This window comes from Convolutriloba macropyga, chromosome 2 (assembly GCF_964194025.1).
Source record: "Convolutriloba macropyga chromosome 2, txConMacr16.3, whole genome shotgun sequence".
Classification (NCBI taxonomy): Eukaryota; Metazoa; Xenacoelomorpha; order Acoela; family Convolutidae; genus Convolutriloba; species Convolutriloba macropyga.
The window spans coordinates 37,884,194-37,907,494 of record NC_134469.1 but is presented as its reverse complement, the minus strand read 5'-3'; the positions used below and the strand labels follow the sequence as shown (position 1 = coordinate 37,907,494).

Sequence of the window (23,301 nt, the reverse complement as noted above, 5' to 3'; positions counted from 1 at the left end):
ATACAGCTGATTTTTGAGCCTTTTTTCATCCCCAAAATCAAATCACCATCTTGATCTAATAATCAGATCTCTTCTGTAAATCTCTAAATTCTACTGTAAAATATCATTCTTGTTATTCTCTCATTTTGAGAAATTAATTTTTCTACTTAGTTAAAAACGCTTTTGTTCCGCTTGCGAAAACCCATAACCTAACAGAACATATTGAAGCTTTACTTGTGTCAACGCAACAAACACACTTTAACAAGACATTTTCTTTTTACACTTTGATCTTGAAGCACCTATCGGAAATTAATTCTTGGCTATTTCGTAATTACTGTTGATAAACATGTGTTCGACACCTGAAAAATTGGCTGCAGAAAAATGTTTCATAATTCAACGACTTGATATTAATTAATTGAGCTGCCCCGGTCCATGCTGTTAAAAGAAATATCATGAAATGTCAAAAAAGTCGTTGGTTTTTCTTGACGCATTTTTCAATCTTTTTGACTCTTTCTCAATTAAGACGGTGTTTGTAAAAAATGTTTTCTTTTTAATCTGGTTTTTGACTCGAAGTTCCTTAACTTTTTTTTATGTAGCCATGTTTCAGATTGGTTTTGTTTTCCTTAAAAAGTGCATGACTGCAATTTTTTCTCGAGGTTTCAATAATTTTTGCAACATTTCGTGAATGATAGTATAATTATGTGAGTCTGGCTCAGAAATATCATGAAATGTCAAAAAAGTAGTTGGTTTTTCTTGACGCATTTTTCAATCTTTTTGACTCTTTCTCAATTAAGATGGTGTTTGTAAAAAATGTTTTCTTTTTAATCTGGTTTTGTGACTCGAAGTGCCGTAACTTTTTTTTATGTAGCCATGTTTCAGATTGGTTTTGTTTTCCTTAAAAAGTGCATGACTGCAATTTTTTCTCGGGGTTTCAGTAATTTTTGCAACATTTCGTGAATGATAGTTTAATTATGTGAGTCTGGCTTTTCTTCTACAGAACAATTTGAAAACTTTTAAGATCATCCTAGTAAACATAACTTGGTAAATTTTTGGGTCATTTTTTCGAATGGTTGGATGGATGGATGGTTGGAGTGCATAAGGTAAAGTAGGGCGAAACTTCCAAGACCGCTAAGCTTGGGCTCAGGCCCAAATTTAAATGTTTTTAAACTTCTCTTGGAAATGCTAATAAATAGTTTTATAAATGTATTGAAAATGCGAATGAAACAAATGGGAATAAATTTTGGTATTTTTTGGTTTGTCAGTATGAGCAGTAATGATTATAACTTTGAAATCATAACTTGTTGTTTATCCTTATTCTGTTAGTTTCAAATTAACGAAAGCTCAGGCCCAATTTTAAAGGTTTTTAAAGTTCTCTTTGGAAGTGCTAATAAATAGTTTTATAAATGTATTGAAAATGCGAATGTAAATACTACCAACGTGGACAAATGGAGATCTAATAAAATTGGCTCAATTATAAATTCAAAAATTTGTTTCAATCAGTTGCAGAAATAAATTACTTATCATGTGCGGTTCTATATTTTATCCAGTAGCTAAACTGAATGATTTTGGAATTTATATTAGACATCTAATTGTTTTAATTTTTACAATTTGTAATCTGAAATTATGTGGATGGCATTTGTTAATACTTGGTTTTGTTAGTATGCAAGGAAATTTGTCAACGTTTACTTTTGGTTCCTAGTTAGGGGATTTGTAGGACAAGGCGTACAAAGTATTGATCATAAAATTCGTCTAGATTTATAGCTTTCACCAGATTACGTGGGAATTACTTTGAAAATAAAAACAATGTTAACAATGGAGTCAAATGAGAGAGAAGTAAACTCTCAATTGTCAGAATAATCTACAGTGAGACCAATTTATGCGGGAGTAAAAAAAATGGAGTCAAGGTTAAAAATATTTCAGTAATATTTTGACTAGTATTCACCGCATTTAGTTTCATGTATAAGATCAAAAGAAAAATCTTAATAGAGCACTTCAAACTTTAAGAGCAATTTTATAATTGAACTGTCGCCGCTTTCTGATGCTAACGGAATGAAAGATGTCGAAAAGTTTGTCGTATTTAATAACGAAACGCACTATTTAAAATAAACTTTTTTGTAAACTTAGTTTTTGCGCTGAAAAAGATTACGAATTCATGCCCCAAAAATTGTATTTTATGACAAATGAAGCTCACTGAAAGACTTTAATATAAATTTATGAATTTTGAGAACAAATTGAGTACAGTGAAATCTAATTATATGACTCGCTTTTTTTCTATAGTTGTGAGCTGCGCAGGCTTTGAGATCAAGACTAGCCTGGATCGCGCATTCGACTTGTTTCCCGATTTTGTTGATCAGCTTAATAGTGCAGCCATTGAGAAGCAAACCTGGGTATTGAATGTTGCTTAGAACCAAGCACAAGAGCACTCTGGTCCGGTTTGGCAAAACATCTTTCGAATTGTTTGAATGCTGATTGCCATTTTTTGTACAAATTGATCAATTTCTTTTTGTGAAACTAAGCTTGTTGTGAAGGAGATGACCTAAAAACTTGGTGTGGTGCATGAAGATTGCTCAGCGTGTCGTCTATCGTTAGCAAGTTTTGTCTATCGTTAGCAAGTCTATCGTTAGCGTATTGTCTATCGTTAGAGGTTGCTCCTTCTGATGTTGAGAATTAATTTGTTCGAATGAAAATATTTAACGACGTTCCTTAGATTTGATTTAAGTATCGGTTCAGCTAGTTCGGAATTGGAAATTGAGCATAATGTGGTTATATCATCTTCCTATTGTATCACAATGTATAGATCATCAGTGATTTTTGACATATCATTTATGCAAAGATCAGAAATAGTGGGCCCAAGACAGTTCTTTATGGCACTCCGTGTTGAGTAATGAGCCTGTCTAATTTGGCGTGGTCATCACGACGCTCTTTCGCCCTCCACTTACCAATGATTTAATCAGATCAGTTGCATTTTAACAATCTCAATTTCTGCTAACTTTTTTAGTATTATGGTATGCGATATAGAATCTAAGGTTTTGGATAGATGGAGAAAAACTGCATCAAGTTTGCTCTCTCTGTTCATTTCAGTGCAAATAACTTCCGGTTTGCAGAGAGCTGCGCCACATAAAGTTGAAGAGAAATGAGTGCGTTTACCCTTTATTATCCAATGCTTTTTCTGAGCTCTGGTATGTAAATTTGTTGGTTAGGGGAATAGCAAAAATGGTTGATAAAACCGAATCTTGTTGAATCTGAGTATTGTAGTTTTCTTCTGTTGACTTGCGTACTTTGTTTTCAGAAAATTACTGTAATTGATCCTTTTTTTCCTTTGATGTTTCACATTGAGTGTTCAAATATTTCTGGTAATGATCTATTTTTTGAAGGTCCAATGTTTCCGTTTTTCGCAGTTGAAAAGTTCTTCCGTATGCTTATCTCGTCTTTAACGTTTCTAACATTTTTTTCATGGGTTTATGTTTTTCCGAAGCATTTTCTAAACAATCTTGTGAAAGATGAGCAGTTGTTTTGGGCTAAATTCTCTCTAAAATCAGATGCCATTGAGCTTGTTTCAATTGTTCATTGAGGTTTTTTGACACTAATTGGATTTACCGATAGTTGTTTCCCGTTGAGGCTTATTGTTGGCAACTTGTTTGAGGTTGGCTACACAAAGATTTGTGCTATCATCTGATTGAAAAGGTGTTTAGGAAACGCGAGTCTTTTATCGAACGCCTTTTTGGTATACAGTAGTCCATAACTGAACCACTTTCGTTACTGTTTCCGGTTTAAATTGTTTTGTTTGTTATATCTAAAGCGTATGGAATAATCGCTTAAGCTAGGTTTTTGTTCCTTTTATAATCTGATTTGATAAGGAAATTATCTACGAGAAATGTTTCACTTCCCCCTCGGAAAATCTTTTCAAGTGTTTTTACTCGATTGTTAAAGAAGAATTTTTAACTGTTCATAGGGATTGTAGGGTTAGACCAATAAATTTTTTCTTTTCTTTTGAACTCAACTCAACTTCTTTGAACTCAACTCAACTTCTTTCAAAGTGAGACTGCCTAATATGTATAACATATACTCTCAGTCTTCGATTCAATTTTTTGGCTCAGTGAACAGCGATCGGCATACTGATGGTTGTTTCTTGCATATTTTGTCGCTATCACATTTGCAGGGTTGCTATTTATTTCCTTTTACAGTACACAGTTTTTGATCAAATGCTTCGTCGAACCTAGTCTCCGTGAAACCAAAAATTTTTGCCATGGAATTTTTCAACAAAGGCCTCCAAATCCGTGTATTTAAGTCTTTTGAGTTAACGAAGACAACTTTCGAAGTGTTTTTTTTTCAATTCGTAATATGTTCTTCAAATCAGAACAACATTTGACAGCTTCAGGATTGCCTTCAATGTGTCCTGCTCTAGAAATGCTCACAGGCTTCTATTTTATAGAGAATAAAATTATTTTGCACATCTGTTAGAAATTCCAATTGAAGTTTTGAATTCTGTAAAAGTCATTGGATCTTGTCTTTGGATCACATTGGTTCGTACTTACAGCAGATTCCATTTTTAACGAGCACAGAATCAGAGTGACTATTATACTTATTTTGGTTAGACACCAACACAAGCGTCAGCCGTATTCGACAGTTGTTTGCATAATTAACAGTAGCACGATAAAAACGGACGAATGAATTAGTTATCAAGTTATTAGCACTTTAAATTTTTCGAGACTAGAAATAGGTTTTGTATTGCTGATGCTGTTGGTTTCATTTTGTAAAGGAGTCACTGCCTCTCATTTCCTGCACGTGGCCCCGCAAGTAGACCATTGTGTCCATTAGTGCGAGGCAAAAGAGAGGAGACTAGGTTTTGTTTTCGATATTGCAATGATGAAAAATTTCACAAACCTACCTGGTATAATTGCACTTCACCATTGTATTATTTAGCTTAATTTTGTATGCTCGGGTTCGTTGTTTTATGATGATAGCAAATTTATTTGAAACTTTTCCCTTTCTTAAAATTTTTAGCAAGAAGCTTGTCCAACTTTTATGCTTTGAGAACTTACATAGTATCTGGCAAATATTTTTCATATAATACGTTGATGAGTTTACGGTAGTTTCAAATAGATCGGATATTGATTTACGAAGCTCCCTTGTTAGTAAGTTGGTGCCAGCTTTTTAAGTTACTGATCGCAAGTGCAGCTCTTTGTATTACCTAAACACTTTCTTTTATTCGTCGGTCATGGAGCCCCTTAAAGAGTGAATCATGATGTCATTTGCGAATTCTGATGTTGGTATCCGAACTAAAATAATTGAGCCCACAAGTAAGTTGCTAGAACCGTCCGGAACGTTTTTCTTTGGAATACCATAAATTCCCTTGCTTGGTGCTACCCTGTTATAAGTTTCCCCTCCCAGTTCCTGTATTACTCTTACCAAAGAGATTGGCTAAATTATATGTAATGGAATAATACTAATCTTTTTGTTCGTCTGATAGGTTCTTAAATTCTTGTCTTTGGATCACCTTCGTTAGTATTCACAATAAATTCCATTTTTAACGAGAACAGAATCAGAGTGACTATCATACTTATTTCGGTTAGACATCAACACAAGCGTCAGCGGTATTCAACAGTTGTTTGCATAATTAACAGTAGCACGATAAAAACGGACGAATGAATTAGTTATCAGGTTATTAGCACTTTAAATTTTTCGAGAATAGAAATAGGTTTTGTATTGCTGATGCTGTTGGTTTCATTTTGTAAAGGAGTCACTGCCTCTCATTTCCTGCACGTGGCCCCCGAGTCAAGTAGACCATTGTGCCCATTAGTGCGAGGTAAAACAGAGGAGATGCGGTTTTGTTTTCGATATTGCAATGATGAAAAATTTCACAAACCTACCTGGTATAATTGCACTTCACCATTGTATTATTTAGCCTAATTTTGTATGCTCGGGTTCAGTGTTTTATAATGATAGCAAATGTAATTGACACTTATCCCTTTCTTAAAATTATTAGTAAGAAGCTCTCTCAACTTTTATTCTTTGAGAACATACATAGTATCTGGCAAATATTTTTCATATAATACGTCGATGAGTTTACGGTAGGTTTCAAATAGATCGGATACTGATTTAAGAAGCTCCCTTGTTAGTAAGTTGGTGCCAGCTTTAAAAGTTACTGATCGCAAGTGCAGCTCTTTGTATTACCTAAACACTTTCTTTTATTCGTCGGTCATGGAGCCTCTCAAAGAGTGAATCATGATGTCATTTGCGAATTCTGATGTTGGTATCCGAACTAAAATAATTGAGCCCACATGTAAGTTGCTAGAACCGTCCGGAACGTTTTTCTTTGGAATACCATAGTTTCCCTAGCTTGGTGCTACCCTGTTATAAGTTTCCCCTTCCAGTTCCTGTATTACTCTTACCAAAGAGATTGGCTAAATTATATGTAATAGAATAGTACTAATCTTTTTGATCGTCTGATAGGTTCTTAAATTCTTGTCTTTGGATCACCTTGGTTCGTATTCACAATAAATTCCCATTTTTAACGAGAACGGAATCAGAGTGACTATTATACTTATTTCGGTTAGACACCAACTCAAGCGTCAGCGGTATTCAACAGTTGTTTGCATAATTAACAGTAGCACGATAAAAACGGACGAATGAATTAGTTATCAAGTTATTAGCACTTTATATTTTTCGAGTCTAGAAATAGGTTTTGTATTGCTGATGCTGTTGGTTTCATTTTGTAAAGGAGTCACTGCCTCTCATTTCCTGCACGTGGCCCCGAGACAAGTAGACTATTGTGTTCATTAGTGCGAGGTAAAAGAGAGGAGATGCGGTTTTGTTTTCGATATTGCAATGATGAAAAATTTCACAAACCTACCTGGTATAATTGCACTTCACCATTGTATTATTTAGCTTAATTTTGTATGCTCGGGTTCAGTGTTTTATAATGATAGCAAATGTAATTGACACTTTTCCCTTTCTTAAAATTATTAGTAAGAAGCTCTCTCAACTTTTATGCTTTGAGAACATACATAGTATCTGGCAAATATTTTTCATAAAATACGTCGATGAGTTTACGGTAGGTTTCAAATAGATCGGATACTGATTTAAGAAGCTCCCTTGTTAGTAAGTTGGTGCCAGCTTTAAAAGTTACTGATCGCAAGTGCAGCTCTTTGTATTACCTAAACACTTTCTTTTATTCGTCGGTCATGGAGCCCCTCAAAGAGTGAATCATGATGTCATTTGCGAGTTCTGATGTTGGTATCCGAACTAAAATAATTGAGCCCACATGTAAGTTGCTAGAACCGTCCGGAACGTTTTTCTTTGGAATACCAGAGTTTCCCTAGCTTGGTGCTACCCTGTTATAAGTTTCCCCTTCCAGTTCCTGTATTACTCTTACCAAAGAGTTTGGCTAAATTATATGTAATAGAATAGTACTAATCTTTTTGATCGTCTGATAGGTTCTTAAATTCTTGTCTTTGGATCACCTTGGTTCGTATTCACAATAAATTCCATTTTTAACGAGAACGGAATCAGAGTGACTATCATACTTATTTCGGTTAGACATCAACACAAGCGTCAGCGGTATTCAACAGTTGTTTGCATAATTAACAGTAGCACGATAAAAACGGACGAATGAATTAGTTATCAGGTTATTAGCACTTTAAACTTTTCGAGAATAGAAATAGGTTTTGTATTGCTGATGCTGTTGGTTTCATTTTGTAAAGGAGTCACTGCCTCTCATTTCCTGCACGTGGCCCCGAGACAAGTAGACTATTGTGTTCATTAGTGCGAGGTAAAAGAGAGGAGATGCGGTTTTGTTTTCGATATTGCAATGATGAAAAATTTCACAAACCTACCTGGTATAATTGCACTTCACCATTGTATTATTTAGCTTAATTTTGTATGCTCGGGTTCAGTGTTTTATAATGATAGCAAATTTATTTGAAACTTTTCCCTTTCTTAGAATTATTAGCAAGAAGCTCTTTCAACTTTTATGCTTTGAGAACATACATAGTATCTGGCAAATATTTTTCTTATAATACGTCGATGAGTTTACGGTAGGTTTCAAATAGATCGGATACTGATTTACGAAGCTCCCTTGTTAGTAAGTTGGTGCCAGCTTTAAAAGTTACTGATCGCAAGTGCAGCTCTTTGTATTACCTAAACACTTTCTTTTATTGGTCGGTCATGGAGCCCCTTAAAAGTGAATCATGATGTCATTTGCGAATTCTGATGTTGGTATCCGAACTAAAATAATTGAGCCCACAAGTAAGTTGCTAGAACCGTCCGGAACGGTTTTCTTTGGAATACCATAGTTTCCCTTGCTTGGTGCTACCCTGTTATAAGTTTCCCCTCCCAGTTCCTGTATTACTCTTACCAAAGAGATTGGCTAAATTATATGTAATAGAATAGTACTAATCTTTTTGATCGTCTGATAGGTTCTTAAATTCTTGTCTTTGGATCACCTTGGTTCGTTTTCACAATAAATTCCATTTTTAACGAGAACAGAATCAGAGTGACTATTATACTTATTTCGGTTAGACACCAACTCAAGCGTCAGCGGTATTCAACAGTTGTTTGCATAATTAACAGTAGCACGATAAAAACGGACGAATGAATTAGTTATCAAGTTATTCGCACTTTAAATTTTTCGAGACTAGAAATAGGTTTTGTATTGCTGATGCTGTTGGTTTCATTTTGTAAAGGAGTCACTGCCTCTCATTTCCTGCACGTGGCCCCCGAGTCAAGTAGACCATTGTGTTCATTAGTGCGAGACAAAAGACAGGAGATGCGGTTTCGTTTTCGGTATTGCAATGATGAAAATTTTCACAAACCTAAATTGTATAATTGCACTTCACCCTTGTATTATTTAGCTTAATTTTGTAGGCTCGGGTTCGGTGTTTTATGATGATAGCTAATTTATTTGAAACTTTTCCCTTTCTTAACATTATTAGCAAGAAGCTCAATCAACTTCTATGCTTTGAGAACATACATAGTATCTGGCAAACATTTTTCATATAATACGTCGATGAGTTTTCGGTAGGTTTCAAATAGATCGGATACTGATTTACGAAGCTCCCTTGTTAGTAAGTTGATGCCAGCTTTTAAAGCTACTGATCGCAAGTGCAGCTCTTTGTATTACCTAAACACTTTCATTTTTTCGTCGGTCATGGAGTCCCTTAAAGAGTGAATCATGATGTCATTCGCGAATTCTGATGTTGATATCCGAACTAAAATAATTGAGTCAACAAGTAAGTTGCTAGAACCGTCCGGAACGTTTTTCTTTGGAATACCATAGTTTCCCTAGCTTGGTGCTACCCTGCTATAAGTTTCCCCTCCCAGTTCCTGTATTACTCTTACCATAGAGATTGGCTAAATTATATGTAATAGAATAGTACTAATCTTTTTGTTCGCCTGATAGGTTCTTAAATTCTTGTCTTTGGATCACCTTGGTTCGTATTCACAGTAGATTCCACTTTAACGACAACAGAATCAGAGTGACTATTATACTTATTTCGGTTAGACACCTACACAAGCGTCAGCGGTATTCAACAGTTGTTTGCATAATTAACAGTAGCACGATAAAAACGGACGAATGAATTAGTTATCAAGTTATTAGCACTTTAAGTTTTTCGAGAATAGAAATAGGTTTTGTTTTGCTGATGCTGTTGGTTTCATTTTGTAAAGGAGTCACTGCCTCTCATTTCCTGCACGTGGCCCCCGAGACAAGTAGACTACTGTGTCCATTAGTGCGAGGTAAAAGAGAGGAGATGCGGTTTTGTTTTCGATATTGCAATGATTAAAAATTTCACAACCCTACCTGGTATAATTGCACTTCACCATTGTGTTTTTTAGCTTAATTTTGTATGCTCGGGTTCGGTGTTTTATGATGATAGCAAATTTATTTGAAACTTTTCTCTTTCTTAAAATTATTAGCAAGAAGCTCGTTCAACTTTTTTGCTTTGAGAACATACATAGTATCTGGCAAACATTTTTCATATAATACGTCGATGAGTTTCCAGGGTCGAGGTTTTGTCAAAACATAACGTAAGATTAGCGGTGAATAGCGGTCGAAAAAATTTTTTCACCGCAAAGCCTCCTCATCTTTTAGCGTTGAATGCGCTGAAAGCGGTGAGTTTTTGTAAGAATTGCGTTGAATTTTGCGGTGAAATTTTTTTTAGCGCATTAACCGGAATTCTTACAAAAAATAAGCTGACGTACAAGGGTTCGAACCTCTACCTCATGCGTGTCACCAACTTGGTAATCCACTGCGCCATCTGTCACTTACTGCAATGATATTTCCTCTGAATATAAGATAAGCGTTGAAATTCGCGCGGTGAATATTTGTAAGATTTGCGATTTTAGCGGTGAAAATTTTTTTCACCGCATGCTGCTGGTAGCGCTGAAATTTTTTTCACCTCATTCTGCTGGTAGCGGTGAATTTTTTTTTTCAACGCATCCTGCTTGTAGCGGTGAAAAATTTTCTTTCACCGATTAAGCGCTGAAAAAAATTTTTTCACCGCTTAAAAGTTTTTTTTTCACCGCATTCATCGCATTGAACGCAAATCTTACACTTTTACTCAAATTCACCGCAAATCTCACATCTTTCAGCAAATATTAGCGGTGACACCTCGACCCGGGTTACGGTAGGTTTCAAATAGATCGGATACTGATTTACGAAGCTCCCTTTTTAGTAATTTGGTGCCAGCTTTTAAAGTTACTGATCGCAAGTGCAGCTCTTTGTATTACCTAAACACTTTCATTTATTCGTCGGTCATGGAGCCCCTTAAAGAGTGAATCATGATGTCATTTGAGAATTCTGATGTTGGTATCCGAACTAAAATAATTGCGCCAACAAGTAAGTTGCTAGAACTGTCCGGAACGTTTTTCTTTGGAATACCATAGTTTCCCTAGCTTGGTGGTACTCTGTTATAAGTTTCCCCTCCCAGTTCCTGTATTATTTTTACCAAAGCGATTGGCTAAATTATATGTAATAGAATAGTACTAATCTTTTTGATCGTCTGATAGGTTCTTAAATTCTTTTGGGTTCATATAAGTCAATTGAATAATTATTTGTGGTAAGCTCGAATCTGTTAGTCAGTAAAATTTTAGCGTATATTATAATCACAAAGACTTAAGATTAAAACAAAATATGGACTGCGCATGCCTTGTTTGCATATGACTTGAATATTGAAGATGCTTTGAATGTCAGTTCAAGTTTTCAGAACAAAAATTTGATGCGATTGATTTCATAAATAACATCTGTTGTGAAAAAAAGCAATGTTCGTTGTGAAGCAGGTTTTGCTCGGCAGCAAATGCAAACAAAAAAGTAAATCTCTAAAATACTCCTGTTGGGTCAAAATGTCATCTACGTTTTCGACCCTGATATTGCCCATCTATTATTTCTCTAGCGATATTTAAGTCCAATGTTGTAACAGCTGGTTGAGTTTGAGCTTTTTCAAAAATATGTGCACTATAATAGTTGTTTAGGTTGATCGATAACAGAGCTCAATTTGCAGTTATAGCATAATTTGGTTCTTCTTCCTTCTCATAATTTTTGTCTGATTGCTAGATTAGTGCTCCGACCCCACCTTCGTGTAGGAGGGTGAGGTAGGTACTATATGCTCAACTGAATTTTCTGTTCAACTAAATTTGGCCGATCAATATATTCAACGTTCAGACTTGTGTGTGGCATCATTAGAAAGTCGTCAAGCGCAGATTTTGCTTTTTCAGAGGAGTTATCACGTTATAAAATTGTGAACATTCAACTGATTTCCGTTTTGTTGCACATTTTCGTGTCTTTGCTAAAAATAGATTAAGTATATTGTTAGATAGTGGTGCTATTGGTTGTACTTTTAAAGATAGAAGGGAAATGCTGAGCTGTTTGATCTTAGTTTTTGGCTGAAATGTTGGCTGAGTTTCTAAAAATTCAGCTTCTTTAAGAAAAATGCCGCAAAATATGCCAGCTTAGCCCACTTTTTTTCAATTTGTCGGGACGTACAGATATAAAAACTTTGCAAAGAGTTTTAATGACTCAGATGATGACTAATTGTATTTCCTAAGTCTTTTTTCGGTTTTGTCGGTTTTTGGCTAGTTAAAAGCGAAATTCATCCAAAATGTACTGCTTTATTTGATATATTAAGACTTATTTGCCAAGTTACGCATGACGATCAGATTTGGACCAATTACTTGTTCTTATTGGATTTGAAGTGATAGCATGCTAGTTTTGGCTCATTTGTGGATTTTTGTAGTTTTAGATTCTATTGGTGTGCTGTCCTTTTAAAAGTATTTTTGCGTTCTTTGTTTTTTTTATTTCAATTAAAAATAAGTCAGTTTTCTTATCACGGTTTCATTAATGAGAGATCCCATTTATGTTCAAATGAGGCCATAGAAGATATTATTTTAGCTATGAAAAGCTTATGGTTTTTATCTTCAGTTAAGATTTTTCGGAAATTTTAATATGAATTCTTGTGTTTTGCTTGATTTTGTGGTCATTTTGTACTCTTTTGACTTATATCAATCGAATGTCAAATTGACCTCCTAATTATTTCAGGTGAAACTAACTAATGACGTCAGTTAATACCTAACTGCCCTTATGACAAGGAAAATTTTCAATATTTTGTATACATGTAAATATCTGTAAATATTTGTATCATGTAAATATGTAATGTGTTTATAATATGTAATGTATGTAATATGTAATATGAAAATAAATTAAATATATTTAAATAAATATTTAGTATTTAATGTTTATTGAATGAATATATATATATATATATATATATATAAGTTATAAAAAACATAGTTATATATATATATAATATATTATTATATATATATATATATATATATATATATATATGTATATTATGTATATATATATATATATATATATATATATATATGTATATACAAACATATATTATATATATATATATATATATATATATATAAATATATATATATATATATATATATATATATATATATACAAACATATATATATATATATATATATAATTATATATATATATATATATATATATATATATATATACATATAGATCTATATCTGTGTGTATCTATGTATATCTATTAATATGTATATATGTATATATGTATATGTATATATATATATATATATATATATATATATATATATGTATATATATATGTTTGTGTGTATTTATATCTATAATTGTGTATATAGACATATAAATATGAACGTGGAAATATTGCAACTATTTTCTGAAACTCAAATTCATAGAAAAAATTTTCTGGGACCTGAAGCTACTAATGCCAGTGAGTTGTTCCATCAGATTTATGCTCCGAAGTTTATCCGAAGTGATTAGTGATCAATGGGACTAATGATTAAAAAAGATAAGACTAATGAACAACAAAATCATGGAATTTGACTTTTTTAACGTACATAGTGCCAATACTTGGAGACCATTAGGTTTGGAGTAGCCAGATTCAATTTTGACTAGTTAGCAACCAATGACACCTGTCATTTAGGAAACGAAGAAACATGGCAACGGAACTATTAAGAAATACGTTCAAAAACATAACGAGCATCAGGATTTATAGACAACAGGTAGTGTCAGAGTCATAATAAGAAATAGCTGCCCATTATTAGCTGCCTATACAGGCAATTGCAACTAAGGCACGTATGTAACTTTTCAATAAAACTCAAGAGAGAAAAGCGGTGAAAACAGAAGTCAAATTGCCTGCCGTGCGCGCAAAAAAAAAGTTCCCCCTAAAAAACCGAAAGTTTCTCAAATACCAATTTCTCACTCCACTTTTGAAAAGCTACTTTGAAAAAAGTTAACGCCCCAAAACCATTTAACGCTTATTGCAAAGTTGACGCTTTGGGGTTTTCGCTTCCTTCACTACTCAAGTGTGACTATAATTAGCCTTTCTGTTTTGACTTCTCATTAACATCAAAAAGTCGATAAAAGTGTAACGAGATCATAAAGCCCCCCAATACAAACCGAATCCTTCGGAGATTGTAAAAACGAAGAGAAGGCCAATAATAGCTTGCTATCGCGTCTATTAATAATCTATTCTGTAATAGTAATATCAATTTGTGTAATCTTTGTTCCGTATCCCGCACTTTAGGCCCCTTTTTATGTATTGAGAGACGTTTTATGAAACTAAAGTGGTAAAATGGACCACTTTATCAAAATCTAGAATCTTCCAAAGTTTGATACTTCCAACAATGTTGTCATTTTTTCCTCTATAGTGTGCGTTTTTTGTGCTAATCAGGATGAGCAGCTGCCAGAATATCTTGTACAACTGTGACCCTGACGATGCCAATTGTCTCTGTGCTGACGTAACCAACGTGTCCACTTGTTTTTGCGACTGGGGTTATGTCCTTGACCCAGACTACCCTCCAGCTATTGGGAAGATGAAGTTCTGCACCAAGTTCTGCAAGGGTGGCCATCTCAACTGCTGGACATCCACAACTTCTCACACCATTTGTCCGATTGGAGGCGTTGATTGTGTCTGTGCTTTTGGATACACAGCTGTACTCAGAGACGAACTGGTAAGTTTTAATAAAATCGATCAACACGTGAAAAACTCTTGTGCAAGTTTTGAAATGCCAGATATCTACAGAGCCAGCTATTGATTCCATTGTGAGATTCTCTGTGTCATGTTTTCTTTTTTTGCAATTCCAGATTTTAAATTTTTGTCACTAAAGTCGCTTTAAAATTCTGGTTCACCTCTCAAGCCGCTACGCCGTTCTAGACGAATACCAGATTAAACAGTTTTTATGGCACTGGAAATCTTGAAATCACAAAGTTTAATCTATTCTGATCCAAAACCCTTGCAATATTTTTCGACAAATTAACCTGTTATACAACAAATCATTATTTCTAATTAGGGGTTGGAAAAAGGGCTGGGTAAAACATTTTATTTACGCAGCGTAAATAAAAGAAGATTGATTCAGTTAAATAATGAATTACAGTAGGTTCTCCCAGCAGGTACATGAAAGGTTCGAGTACTATTCAATACGCTGAGGTCATGATGCTGCAAAAGATTTATTCTTGCACTCTGAAGCTTTATTGCGGCTGAGCTTAATAACTCAGAAATCAAATTGAATAGCGCTTCAAGGCCGTTTCAAGCCTTAAAGCTAGAATAGCTTGAAGAGCGAAATTTAATGCTACATTCTACTGAAGCCGTATAGATTTGTTCATTTTGATCAACTTTTTTATTTATTAACTATTATTAGTACACAGTCGTCATTCATGTAGTTAAACTACAACTCCAGCTCAACTATCGCAACTATTACCAAAGTAGTATTGCCAATTATGCACAAAGTACAACTGAACAATATTCACGTGAAATAGTTAAAATAGCTTTAGTTTTTCTCTCCCCGAATCTGGCGAATTGTCAATAGGAAATTTCTGAGTTTACCATACTATGCCCAACAGCTATGGCTATTGCACTGAAGTCGTAGAATTTCTATTTGAAGATTTATTCGGAAGAAAAGACGAAATTCGTTTCTAAATTGCATCAGAGTCTTCGCGATTGGGTTGCGAATCAACCTGTTATTGATACAGAATATTCGACAAAACTTCTTCATGGTTAACAAACCTCATGACATCAAATTTACACTGAAAAAGTCACGTTATGGAAAATTGTTCACATTCTGTCGACATCTTTATCTACAACCAATCAGAGATGCAATTTTGACATGTACAGCAGTATAAATAGAGCTTGAAAAACTACCAAAAATCAGTTGAAGTTTGCAATTTTGGTTATATTAAACTGACATACAGTGCGTATTGAAGCACAATTTCCTGAGCGGTAAATTACTTGTTATCGTGTTTTGTTTCTGTAGATCATATTAGTGATTGTACAGTTTTAACTTTACTTTGACTTGTGAAAAGAGAATTAACTTTGATAAAATTTTCTTTCTGAGGAACAAAGTTCCTAAGTAAGAGAAACTTTGTGCAAAGTATATAGTCATTTTTTATTAGTCGATTTAACGAAGCCTAGTGTAGTTCACTAATTGCGTTATTGAGCAATTGAGTGCGCTGAGAAGCACAATGTGCGAATTTGATTACATTTGTTAAATTTGATTATCGGGAAAAAACTCTCGGAAAATATTAAGAAATCGGAGACGGAAATTATTTGCCCTAACCAGTAGCTAGTACAGTTGCCTAGAGCTGAACATAGGGGATTTTGCAATTTCGAATTATAACTTGAGTTGTTAACCAAAACTCTAGCAGAAAATGATTGTTTCAATTTGAACTATTTTGTTATTCTGAGAGAAACAAGTTTGTTATACAGCAAAGCTGAGCAATTATTTATCAGGAGTAATTGAGCGACAAGTAATGCAACGGCATTCTACAGTATAGCGGATAAAACAGTTCAAAAAAGTTAACTGCAAAAACACAATATCCGGACAGATTTGAAACCGCTGAAACGAACTGGTCGGTGTAAAATTCTCCTTGACTTTGATAGGGAGCAGCCGTTACATTTGGTCCGCCGACCCGGACAGTGGAAGGCAAACTGCTGGCCAATCTGATGAGGAAGGTGTCAAAGGCACCCCCGAAAGAGAATCAAACAAATCAACAGCGCAACCCCATTGAGGCAGAGAGGAAGGTGCGAGTGCAATTCACAAATTACGTTGAAGAGCTAACCTCGCTTAAAAGGAATAAGCAAAGTAAAAGCAAACAGCAACCAAGGAATTCGAGCACAACAAGCAGAGAGGAGCTTCATTCAACAGCTCAAAGGTACGACAAGAAAATTCATTGGAAGAAGTTAACATTAAAACAGGGATTGGCTTCAAAATAATTGAAGATTCAGATCGACCCAACAAACTAAAGGTCCTCTTCCAACAGACTGTTCAACTTCTAGAGGAAGGAATACCCAAGCAACTGCAGCGTTGAAACAAGCTTGTGCCCTATTAAGCTAAATTCGTTGAAGAACATCTGAAAGAAGCAAGGTAGTGCAAAGCAAGTTTGGACTATCATTGGCTTGCATATTTAAGCAAAGGCACGCAACCAGCAATGAATGCACAATGAATGCAGAGCAAAGCAACACAACTCAAGCAGTTGAGGACAACGAGAGCAATAACAACTACCCAAAGGACAACCCAGTTGCTCAAACAGTGCTAAATGGAGCAATAGCAAGCGGCCAAGAGACGGAGAATGTTTCGGAAACATCGTCAGCAGAGCAAAGGCGCAAGGAAAGGATGAAGAAATTTGATATCGAATTCGAAACCAAGATGCGACTGGAAGAGGCACGGTTCGAGCGGAGGAGGCCAGAGCTGGAAATGCAAATGAAAGAGCTGGAAACCACGCACCAACTACTGGAGGAAGAGCGAGAGCTAGAGCGCAAAATGAAGAGAACAGCATAAGAGAACGATGATGCTCGTTCCCAATCAACTGGTGCTCGAGACATATTCAACTGGATCCCAAAGAAGAGAGATGTCTCAGACTGGGCTAGCAGGATCGACAACCTTCTAACACCAGCACGAACAGCAGCTCGCTTCGAAGTAACCCCTGAAGTGAACAGGCATAGTCACTTCTCACGTTATCGCAGTTCACGAGACCGATCCTCAAGTGTTGAAGACCGAGACGTTTCCCGCAGAGCTGGTCTACAATACAACACTGGCTATTTAGGTAGCAGTAGCCTACCAAAGCTGAAGTTGAACAACTTCGACGGAAACCCTCTCGAATGGCCTGAGTGGACTAGTATGTTCCTTGCTACAGTGGATCAACGACCAATACCTGACTCAGAGAAGATGAGCCATCTGAAGACTCTACTGACAGGCAAGGCAAGGTCAGCAATCTCTGGAATGGGCTCTTCTGGACAGTTCTATGGTGCTGCATGGAATATTCTGGAGAGGAAATTTGGAAGGCCTCAGGTGATCATTGATGCACAACATGAGAGTCTTCGCAAAGCAAGTCAGGTGAAAACACGACTCAACAGGTCTGATCGGTTTCTCAGTTTTTGTTTCGAACTTTGTGAATGTGCTCAAAGAGTACAAGCAGGTTGGTGATCTGCAATCATGCTCGACACTGTACATGGCAGTAGATAAGCTACCCCAAGTTCTCAAAGAGAAGTGGTGGTTCTATGTTGATGATAAAGATGAAGATTGGCCTGATCTGATTATGTTTGAAAAGTGGCTATCTAGGATAGCATTCGTGCACGAAGGGTTTTCGGCTTTCCAGGGAGAGCGAAGAGAAGAAGGCCGAAGAAGCACAAAGAGAGACAAACGGTTCTCGAAAAAATCGCACTTCAGTGCAAGTTCGAACGTGAAAGAAACGAAGCAAACGCAAAGTGATCACTGTCCGCTAGCTGATGACATTCATAAAATATGGAACTGTCCACTATTCAGGAACATGAGTGTGATTGATCGGTACGCAGCAGTGAGGAAGCAACGCTTATGTTACAGATTTCTAGCAAAGGACATGCAATCAAAGATTGTAAAGTCAATACGTGCGGCGTCAATGGATGCATCAAGAAGCACAACCGATTGCTAAACTCAGAAAACCAAATGGACTAGGGCAATCACGCAGTCAACGTAAGCGCAGCAACAATCAAACAGAGTAACGTAACGAAGATACTAGCTTTCTTCAGATAGTTCCTGTCTCAATACAGAGCGGTGGCAACAGGCTGAACACATATGCTTTCCTCGTTAGTGGATCAACGGTTTCATTCATCGATCAGAGTGTGCAAGAGAAGTTACGAGCCCAAAGCACCGATGTGACGCTCAACAAAGCTGGCATACACGGAACGAAGGATCTGAAGACTGAAAAGGTTCCTCTCAAAATAAATGGACCACAATCGAAGGTGCATTCAATCGAGGTGTTTGCACACCCGTCAATCTCCTTGGGGAACCCAAACTACAACGACAACAAGCTGAAGCAAATTTTCAATCGCTTGAGTGTTCTACCCAACAAAAGCTTCAACTTGATGGAAGTTGGCATCATCCTTGGTCAAGATGCTTATGAGCTACAACACCCATTGGACTATAAGATAGGAACACGAAGTGAAACTTTCACCGTTCCAACAGAGCTAGGATGGGTAGTCAGTGGACCCATGACGGGCAAAAGAAGACAAAATGTTATTTCGCCTTCACAGAAGATGTGAAAGTGGCTGAGAATATTCAAACCTGGTGGGACGTAGAAACCTATGCTTCCAAAATCAACGTCGTCAGTCAGTCAAAGAAAGAACTGCAGGCACAGAAGATGCTACAGAGTAAGACGAAGTTCACAGGCGAGCGGTACGAAGTGGGATGCTGTGGAGTGAACCAGAGCCAAACCTACCGAACAATTACAGCTCAGCCCTGGGTCAGCTGTACTCACTGGAGCGAAGATTCCAAAGGGACCCAAACCTTAAGAGTTTGTATCAACAGTCAATAGATACAGATGTAGAAAAAGGATTCGTAAAGATATTGGGCGAGTCCGAAGTGAAAGGCACCTTCGGGAAAGAATGGTATTTGCCACACCATCCAGTGCTAAACCCGAACAAGCCTGGCAAAGTAAGACGTGTTTGCAATGCCGCATCAAAGGACAAACTATGCCTTAATGATAAGCTACTAGCAAGACCTGATCTGCTACATGGCTTGATTGGAACAATACTCAGATTCTGTGAAGGACCAATAGCCCTAACAGCTGACATCGAATCGATGTTTCTACCAGTTCCCGAACAGGATAAAGTTGCTTGAGGTTCTTATGGCGTCCAAGAACTAATGAACCTGTTCAGATATACGAATATCAGCGTCACTTATATGGAGCTAAAAGTTCTCCAACGTGTGCAAATTATGCTCTCAAGCGAGTGGGACCTGACAACGAAAAATAGTATCCGATTGCAGCAAAGGCAATACAAAACAACTTCTACTTGGACGATTTCATCAAATCAGTAGCAACCCCTGAAGAACCAATTGAAGTCTTCAATCAGCTACAACCTCTTCTCTCACAACATGGATTTGAATCGAAGAAGTGGATTAGCAACAAAGATGCAGCTACCAAAGCAATCGCAGAAGAATTAAAGTCAATCAGCAACACGAAGCAAGTCGAAGTGGAACCATATACGTAGGGATCCTCAGTGCTAGGACTACAATGGACCGTTATTGATGACAGTCTTCAAGCATGCAGAGGTACAAACAAGGAAGTTGAAGCACCTATAACCCAGAGGAAGATCTTGTCATTGGTATCTTCAGTATACGACCCAATCGGATTGCTTGCTCCGTTCAGTGTTCACATGAGATGACTTCTGTTAGGCATCTGGACTAAGAATGGACAACATTGGGACAACGAAGTGGAGCATAGTGAAGAAGAAGAATTCCTGAGATGGAAAGAACAACTTCCAATAGTGGCTGAAACAAGCATCGATAGAAGATACTTCAGCAGAGAGAGGGATAAAGCCGAACTTCATGAATTTGCTGACGCATCCGAAGACACGATGTGTGCAGTGGCCTATATACGTTCACAACCAAAAGAATATTCAGCTGACTTAGCATTTGTCATAGGAAAATGCAGAGTAGCACCGATGAGGCATCTTTCAATAGCACGATTGGAATTGCAAGCGGCAGTCATGGCAGTGAGGTTGAAAGAAGAGATAGTCAAGGAACATGAAATCAAGATAAATTGTTGCAGTTTTTGGTCAGACTGAACTACAGTATTGCAGTGGATACACAGTTCCCATCGCAAACAACAAGTGTTTGTGGCCAATCGAGTAGCTGAGATACTAGAGACAACTGATGTTTCTCAGTGGAAACATGTCAGCGGTATCAACAACCCAGCGGACATTGGCACCAAAGCAATCAACATTGAAGAACTCAAGAGAAGTGAGTGGCTCGCTGGGCCGGCCTGGTTGAAGCGAGCAGAAAGTGAATGGCCAGAGCAAGTGAAACTAATCTTTGCATCAGATGAAGAGAAGATACCCTCGTCAGTCTTCATGATACAGGCTGAAGAAAAGAAAGCTGTTATTCAGTGGGAACGATTCGGTAACTTCAACAGACTAGTAAATACAGTGGCATACGTACAGCGAGCATTGAACAAACACAAACCAGCAACACTCATAGTCAGCATCGAAGAACGAGAAAAAGCAAAAGCAACAATCTTCAAACTACTATAGCATGAACAGTTTGGTGAAGAGATGAAATCTCTCAAAGCTGAAAAGGAAATTCCAAAACGCAGCAAAATCCTACAGTTCTCACCTTTCCTAGATGAAGAAGGACTTTTTTGAGCCAAAGGCAGAATAGGCAAAATTAACTGGACTTTAATGCAAAGTATCCCATTTTGCTACATTGGAAACATCATGCGGTTGAAATATTCTTGCGGAAGGAGTACAAAGACAATCAACACGAAGGCACTGAGCATGTCAGAAACATTGTTCAGCAGAAGATGTGAATCCTAGCCATACGAAACCCCTTAAGATCAATCAAGAACAAGTGCGTTACCTGCAGAAAGGGCAGAGCGCAAACGATAGCACCAGTAATGGCAGATCTACCCGAAGAGCGGCTAGATGCTTCAACAGCCTTTACGAATGTTGGAGTTGACTACTTTGGCCCTTTCATTGTGAAGATTGGGCGAAAAAACGAAAAGCGATGGTGTTGTCTCTTTACATGTCTAACTATGAGAGCGGTGCATATAGAAGGGGTACCCAAATTAGACACAGATAGTTGTCTAAATGCAATAATGTGATTTATTGCAAGAAGAGCTAAACCAAAAACAATCATCAGTGACAACGGCACAAACTTTGTTGGAGCTGAAAGAGAGTTTGCAGAGTACGTTGCGGCATGGAACAAAGAAGGGATTGAAGAACATCTAATTCAATGAGGAATCAGATGGAATTTCAACCCACCCGCAGCACCTCATTTTGGAGGAGTATGGAAACGGTTGGTGAGAAGTTGCAAGAAAGCAATGTATTCAGTGTTGGGGAACCGATCAGTCACCGAGGACGAACCGATCAGACACCGAGGACAACGATGTGTATAGTTGAGCACGCTTTGAACGCAAGATCCTTGACTCCAGTCATTTCAGATGTTAGTGACTTAGAAGCATTGAACCCCAATCACTTCTTGCTTGGCAACAGGAACGTTTGCTTACCCTACCTACCGTGCGCAGAAGAATTTGTTGATCATCGAAAGCTCTTTCGACAAACTCAAGCTTATGCAAATCTCATATGGGACAGATTTCGTAAAGAATATCTGCCAACTCTGAATAATCGGCTGAGCTTAATAACTCAGAAATCAAATTGAATAGCGCTTCAACGCCATTTCAAGCTTTAAAGCTAGAATAGCTTGAAGAGCGAAATTTAATGCTACATTCTACTGAAGCCATATAGATTTGTTCATTTTGATCAACTTTTATATTTATTAACTATTATTAGTACACAGTCGTCATTCATGAAGTTAAACTACAACTACAACTCAACTATCGCAACTATTACCAAAGTAGTATTGCCAATTATGCACAAAGTACAACTGAACAAAATTCACGTGAAATAGTTAAAATAGCTTTAGTTTTTCTCTCCGCGAATCTGGCGAATGGTCAATAGGAAATTTCTGAGTTTACCATACTATCCCCAACAGCTATGACTATTGCACTGAAGTCGTAGAATTTCTAATTGAAGATTTATTCGGAAGAAAAGACGAAATTCATTACTAACTTGCATCAGATTCTTCGCGATTGGATTGCGAATCAACGTGTTATTGACACAGAATATTCGACAAAACTTCTTTATGGTTAACACACCTCATGACATAAAATTTACACTGAAAAAGTGACGTTATGGAAAAATGTTTACATTCTGTCGACATTTTTATCTACCACCCATCAGAGACGCAATTTTGACATGTACAGCAGTATAAATAGATCTTGAAAAACTACCAAAAATCAGTTGAAATTTGCAATTTTGGTTATTTTAAACTGACATACAGTGCGTATTGAAGCACAATTTCTTGTTATCGTGTATTGTTTCTGTAGATCATATTAGTGATTGTACAGTTTTAACTTTATTTTGACTTGTGAAAAGAGAATTAACTTTGATATTCTCAAAACTTTCTTTCTGAGGAACAAAATTCCTAAGTAAGAGAAATTTTGTGCAACGCACATAGTCAGCTTCTTTTACTGGCTTTAACGAAGCCTAGTGTAGTTCACTAATTGCGTTTTTGAGCAGCTGAGTGCGCTGAGAAGCACAGAGTGCGAATTTGGTTACTTTTGTTAAGTTTGATTATCGGGAAAAAAACTCTCGGAAAATATTAAGAAATCGGAGACGGAAATTATTTGCCCTAACCAGTAGCTAGTACAGTTACCTAGAGCTGAACGTAGGGGATTTTGCAATTTTGAATTATAACTTGAGATGTTAACCAAAACTCTA

At 36.7% G+C, this 23,301-nt stretch overlaps 3 protein-coding genes across 5 annotated transcripts in view; 2 read left to right on the top strand and 1 right to left on the bottom strand.

Moving 5' to 3' along the window:
* The window catches only part of LOC142358640 (uncharacterized), a 478,284-nt gene that overhangs the window by 75,339 nt on the left and 379,644 nt on the right, over positions 1 to 23,301 (top strand). The gene's annotated exons all lie outside the window — the stretch shown is intronic.
* LOC142358647 (electron transfer flavoprotein subunit alpha, mitochondrial-like) overlaps positions 1 to 23,301 on the bottom strand; it is a 305,039-nt gene that overhangs the window by 132,962 nt on the left and 148,776 nt on the right. The window lies entirely within an intron of this gene.
* Positions 1 to 23,301, top strand: part of LOC142358638 (uncharacterized) — an 88,382-nt gene that overhangs the window by 16,997 nt on the left and 48,084 nt on the right. The window contains exon 2 of the mRNA XM_075410101.1: positions 14,224 to 14,503. Within this exon, the coding sequence (XP_075266216.1) occupies positions 14,224 to 14,503 (280 nt within the window). The remainder of the gene's footprint in view (positions 1 to 14,223; positions 14,504 to 23,301) is intronic.